Here is a 6,000-nt window from a genome sequence, read left to right as displayed (position 1 = left end):
GTCTGATGCACGGCATTTTTCAGCCATATTTAGATAGGTTTGTACTAATTTTTATTGACGACATATTAATTTACTCTAAGAATCAAGGGGAGCATGAAAATAATTTGAGGATAGTGTTGCAAACTCTACGAGACAATCAGTTATATGCTAAGTATAGCAAGTGTGACTTTTTCAAAAGTCAAATACAGTATCTGGGTCACATTATATCAGCAGAGGGAATAGCGGTGGATTCAAAAAATATTAAAACTATTATGGAATGGACCACCCTGAAGAATGTTGTTGATATTAGATCATTCTTGGGCTTAGCCGGTTACTACCGTCGGTTCATTGAAGGATTTTCAAAAATCGCTTTTCTTATGACCTCATTACAGAAAAAGGGATGCACTTTCTGATGGACAGTTGAATGTCAGCAAATCTTTGAACGATTAAAACAATTCCTTACTACTGCACCCGTACTAAAAGTAGCAGACCCAGAAAAATCTTTCGTGGTTTGCACAGATGCAAGTAAGGAAGGTGTTGGCAGAGTATTGACACGGGAAGGGAAGGTTATAGCCTATGAATCATGCAAATTGAAAGAATATGAGCAGCGATATTCTGCATACAATCTTGAATTGGTAGCAGTAATGCATGCGCTTAAAATGTGGCGACACTACCTATTGGGAAAGAAAATTTTGTTACTAATAGATCATAGCAGCCTTACAAATTTCTTTAACCAATCGAGCTTAAATACTCTGAAAGGAAAATGGACAACATTTTTGAGCGAATTCGACTTTGAAATGAAGCACCTTAAGGGGAAACAAAATCGAGTAGTCGACACATTAAGCATAAAATTACATTGTATCTATGAAGTTCAATTCAGTCAAGTGTGATCTAACCTCCTTGATATAATTAAGAAAACATCTCTTAAGGACCCAGAGTATACCTTCCTTTGGCAACAAGAATTTGAAGCTCAAGAGAAGGGGGGAACAATCTGATTATGATATAAATCTAGATAAAATGTTAACCTTCAAAAACCGAATATATGTTCCTAATCAAAATTCTGTCAAAAAATTGATATTGGATGAATTTCATAGGAAACCTTATGCCGCCCACCTAGGGTACCAGAAACTACTTTCTGCCATCAAAAAAAATTATTTCTGGCCAGGTTTAAGGAAATATGTCACCGAGTACCTATCCAAATGTTTGGAGTGCCAGTTGGTGAAGGCGGAGCATCAGCACCCCGCTGGACTATTACAACCATTGCCCATTCCTGAGTGGAAATGGGAGACAATCACTCTAGATTCATCACCGATTTACCTCAGACTAAGAAGCATCACAACTCAATTATGGTGGTGGTGGACAAGCTAAGCAAAACCGCTCATTTCATACTCATAAAATCCACTTACAAAACTATGGAAATCGCAGACATATTTATGAGAGAATTTTTCCAAATGCACGGAATACCCAAGGTGGTAATTTCTGACGGGGATATAAAATTTACATCCACATTTTGGAAAACACTCTTCTCTGGGTAAGGTACCCAGATTCAGTTTAGTACCACTTACTATCAACAAACGAATGGCCAAATGGAGCAAGTGAATCAAATTCTAGAGGATATGTTAAGAATGTTTGTGATGCAACAACCACCTAAATGGGAAGACTACCTCCACCTAGTGGAGTTTGCTTATAATAACGGATACCACAAATCACTGGGCATGAGCCCCTTTGGGGTGTTGTATGGAAGAAAGTGCGGGATGCCCATAGATTGGAATAGTCTTGTCAACAGACTAACATTGGGTCTTGACATGTTAGCCGAAATGGAAGAGACAATTAAAAAGGTCCGTCAAAATCTAAAAGTTGCCCAAGATAGACAAAAGGTTTATGCAGATAAAAAAAAAATCATATAAGGAATCCCAATTGGGGGATCATGTGTACTTGAGAGTAATGCCTCGAAAGAGGACTTTACAATGGAAGGGTTGTGCTAAGTTAGCACCCCAGTATTGTGGATCGTTTCAAGTCTTGGAACAGATTGGACCTATAGCATACAAACTTGCATTACCAAGCCATATCTGGGTCCACAATGTTTTCCATGTCTCCTTGTTAAAAAAATATGTGTACAACCCTCAACATATAATTAACTGGGAAAATATACAGGTAATAAATTAATAGAATAAATAACATATAATTTGTTGTTTTGAAAGGTTTCTAACAGCAGATTGTAAAATGTGCAGGTCGAAACGGAAGGAGAGTTTCTGGAAAAACCTCTTCATATTCTCGATCAGAGAGAAACCACCTTGCAGAAACGAACCATCACCTAGGTTAAAGTGCAGTGGAAGCACTTTGGCCCGAAAGAGGCTACTTGGGAAGAAGAGGAATTTATGCGGAAACCTTATCCGACACTATTTTCTTAATCGAAAAGAACACCAAGGACAGTGTTCTTCGCAAGGGGGGGAAGATGTAACACCCCACACTACATGAACATTTACTTTGGTTACCAAGTTTTACTTATTACTTTAGCTTTTACTTTGTTTGACATAAAATGTTAAAGAACTAAGGCTGGGAGGCCGGGACATATTTTGTTACTTGATTAATGAATAATTAAGAGTTAAAGTATTTTGACAAGAACTGAAAGAAACAGTTGTTAACCTCCTGAAACGGTTAAAAATAGCTGCTCATCTACTTCCTCAAAAGAGGAAGGGAAGAAAGGCCCGGGGGTTGGAATAAATTGAGCAGATGGGAAAGGGAGCAAAAACCATGCTGCCCAGATTTCCTTGAGATGGGTGAAATAAACCAGTGGTAAATTGTTGAGGACAGTCTGAAAGGTATGTGACTTGAGGCTGGATTGTGGATCCTAATGCCCAAGCTACTTGACTGCAACAGACTTATTCTACTGTCAGGAGAAGGAAGAGCTCGGGGGAGAGTCTGGATGTAATTGCCAGACTTGTTGTTGCGTGGGGTGAGACCTTCCTAAAAAAGGAAAGAACTTACGCATTTACCAAGAAGAGAGCAGATAAGTAAACAAACTCTTTATTTATTAATTGTTAAAGAAAATGACTCCACAATGATGGACAGATAACTCTAGGGATTGCTTGCTAGTTGAATATTGCATGTTTTATATATCTTAAATTAGTAATAGTTGGATGTCTACAAATTTATCACTGGTATGAAAATAGAATAAACTTATACATGAAAGTAAAGAATAAGTTGTGTAAAAAATTAGGAAAATACTCCACAACACAAAGAAATGAAAAGTATTTTCTGTGATAAAATTTCTAAACCAAGAACTGTGCATGATACATTTGAAATATTCAATATGTTAACCAAGAATAGCATAAACGTTGAGATAGAGAAATGCTATTATCTTATACATGCACGAATCCTCTGTAGGCCTTACGCCTTTTAAATAAGTAATTATCCTAAACAATACGCTAGCATAATCCCTTTCTGATAATCGCAAATAGAGAAGCAAAAACTTCACATGTAGAAACAATTAATATCTAAATTGTTGACTATAAAAAAAGAAAGATCATTATCAATTGCAAGGACTCGACATAACTCTTGGTCGATTCCAGAAGGAAAACCGTGAGTTCACACAATCCATAATATATTCATCCTTTAAGCAACAGAAATAGTAAAGTCATAATCAAGCTTGATAGAATCCAATGAAAAAAAGGATAACAAGCTTCGATTTCATAAGGTGAACCAAGTTAAAAGAGCTCCAAATAATAAACGTTATATTTACATACAAACTTCAAACCCTTTTGGAAAAAAATAAAAAATAAAAAAGATCAAACCCTCAGCGAAGCCTGAATTACACAGGTTCATGCCATGACACATTCTTGTTTGGAATCATTCAACGGTCGGTTAACAAAACCCTTGTCCATTCAAAATAACAAAAGCTAGTCCAAGGCCGGCCTAAGCCTCGGCTTAATGGTACTGCTCTATCCAAAGAAACCCAAAAACCATGTGGTAGGGCGAATACAAGCATAGCCACTTTATTTCTGAAAACTTTCGAGCATGATAGTTTGCCATGAAGTTTGGTAGTACGACCAACCTGGAAATTAGAAGACGATAACCCGGAGTAAGGGGGACTCAACTGAATCCAACAAAACCATATGGGAAGGGCTTTTGCCAACACATTACCTGTAGATGCATGAAGCAAGAGTTAAGCATAATAACAAAAAAACTCTTAGCAATGAATAGATGTAATACTCTCAAGGCCCTCAATATACCTAAGACATGGTAACCCTAGAGTGTCGAAGACGGCCTGTACCAGAAACCCTTGCAACATGTATTAGTAGCTCGAATGGGTGAACAGAAAACAACCCGACAGCGGACCCTATCAGGATGAATGTTACCTCCTCGAACCCGTTGGCCTCCTACGTCATCCTCTTTTGGACTGACAAAGTAGTAGAGTCTCGAACACCCTCCATAGTGAATCGGATGAGCAGAGGAACACATTTTGCTATAGAATCGAAGACTATCAAAAGGTATACATATCAAGAAATAGAGAAAGGTTGCGGGTTACCTGTTGGGTGAAGTTTAACGCCATGCTCCATTGGAACAAGGATGGCAGACTGATACCCTCTCTGCTGCAACAAGCCCTTAGCCCGCTTACAGAGCTGAGCTTCGGAACAATGCATAACGTGAAATGAATCCTCAAGCGGCGAGACACCAAAAAAGTGGTTATGGCACTAAACCTTGAGCATAGGGGGCCGTTGAATCGTCATACCCAATTCCAAAGGTGTAGATTTCGCCAGATGCCAGACCCTTCTAGTGTAGTGTCGGGTCCATCTCATTGAATGTAAGTATAGCAAGTGTCAAGTGGGTACCATCGAATTTATCCATCCCATTAAAATGACATTACAACGTAAGTCAAGAAGCATGCCAAGTGGGTTAACAATTTGAGGTATATACGAATTGGATACTAAAGATTAAATCATTAAATTCACACTAGGTATTGATTTATATTCAGAGTTTTATATATGTGATATATGGTAAAACCTTAAAGTTAGTAAAGTTTGCTAAAAAAAAATAGTATATACATGTACTCATGTGTTATGTGTTACATAAACAATCGAAATTTGTATACAATAGTTGTTGGCCTAATAAAACCTATACAATAAGGCACCACGTCACATGCCCATGTTGTTGTGAGATCATAAGTTGGGCACTTTGCTCTATGTGGCAATTTACACATCATTTTTTCTTTTCAGAAGAAAAAAAAACGTCATAGCTTTATATTAAGGATATAGAGGTCTTGGATACATAAACTGAGAAAGACTGATACGGCTTGGCTGCCCAGACCTCATTCATATTGCTGTATGACAATTCCATACCGGCAAACTCATTATCAGAAAGACCCGGATCAGGAGAGCGACATAAGAGAATATGAGAAGAGCCTAAAACTTCTCCCGGATTAATAGAGTTGTGACCCAAAACTTTACAAACTATACCAAAAAGACAAACCATAAAGAACATATGGATGAAACAGTTGCACCCAGCCTGCTGAAAAGAGGAACCATGTTCAAAAAGAGCAAGTGACATACAGAGTCCGCTTGCAGATCTAAAATGACGACATCATAAGAGAAACATATTTATACAAAAAGTTGTTAATGGAAGGACTCATGACAGGCCAGAATACGCTGGAAGATAGCCTGGATAGGCTCCTTAGAGTCTTGGAAAGTGTACGCATTCCTCCAATTCCATAGATGCCAGCAGGTGATTATGAACAGCGATCTCCTAGAGGGGGGTTGCCCACTCCACCAAAGAAAGCCTTCCTGAACATAAGAGAAACAGATGTGAGGGAAAAAAAAATGCATAGACAAATCATACCAGATTTTAAGGGACAATGGGCACTGGAAGAACATATGTAGGTTTGTTTCTGAAGCTTTCAGGCACATCGAGCATCTGCTAGGTCCCTGCCAACATCTCCTTTGCAATGTCTCCCATGTGAGGTTTTTATTCCAGAATAACAACCAAGAGAAGATAACCATCTTCATCGGACAAGCAGCTTTCCAA

General features: G+C 38.3%; 1 protein-coding gene across 2 annotated transcripts; it reads right to left on the bottom strand.

The window, feature by feature from the left end:
* Positions 1-3,681: 3,681 nt before the first annotated feature.
* LOC149242845 (uncharacterized) lies at positions 3,682-4,632 on the bottom strand. Of its 2 annotated transcripts, none has more exons than XR_016245745.1 (2): positions 4,212-4,631; positions 3,682-4,122 (listed from the first exon to the last, which is right to left on the bottom strand). XR_016245745.1 is itself a non-coding variant. In XM_089367725.1 (2 exons), exons 1-2 carry the CDS (start codon positions 4,620-4,622, stop codon positions 3,833-3,835), a joined length of 405 nt encoding a protein of 134 aa, XP_089223851.1. In that variant the 5' UTR covers positions 4,623-4,632; the 3' UTR covers positions 3,682-3,832. The 2 variants fall into 2 exon arrangements, 1 of the variants encoding a protein (XP_089223851.1); XM_089367725.1 differs by having other exon boundaries at positions 4,508-4,632.
* Positions 4,633-6,000: the final 1,368 nt, after the last annotated feature.

Source organism: Pinus tabuliformis, chromosome 8, assembly GCF_031772625.1.
Source record: "Pinus tabuliformis cultivar Carrire ecotype Pingquan chromosome 8, CPIR1, whole genome shotgun sequence".
Taxonomy (NCBI): Eukaryota; Viridiplantae; Streptophyta; class Pinopsida; order Pinales; family Pinaceae; genus Pinus; species Pinus tabuliformis.
The sequence above is the reverse complement of the archived record's forward strand: the minus strand, read 5'-3'. Positions and strand labels throughout refer to the sequence as shown.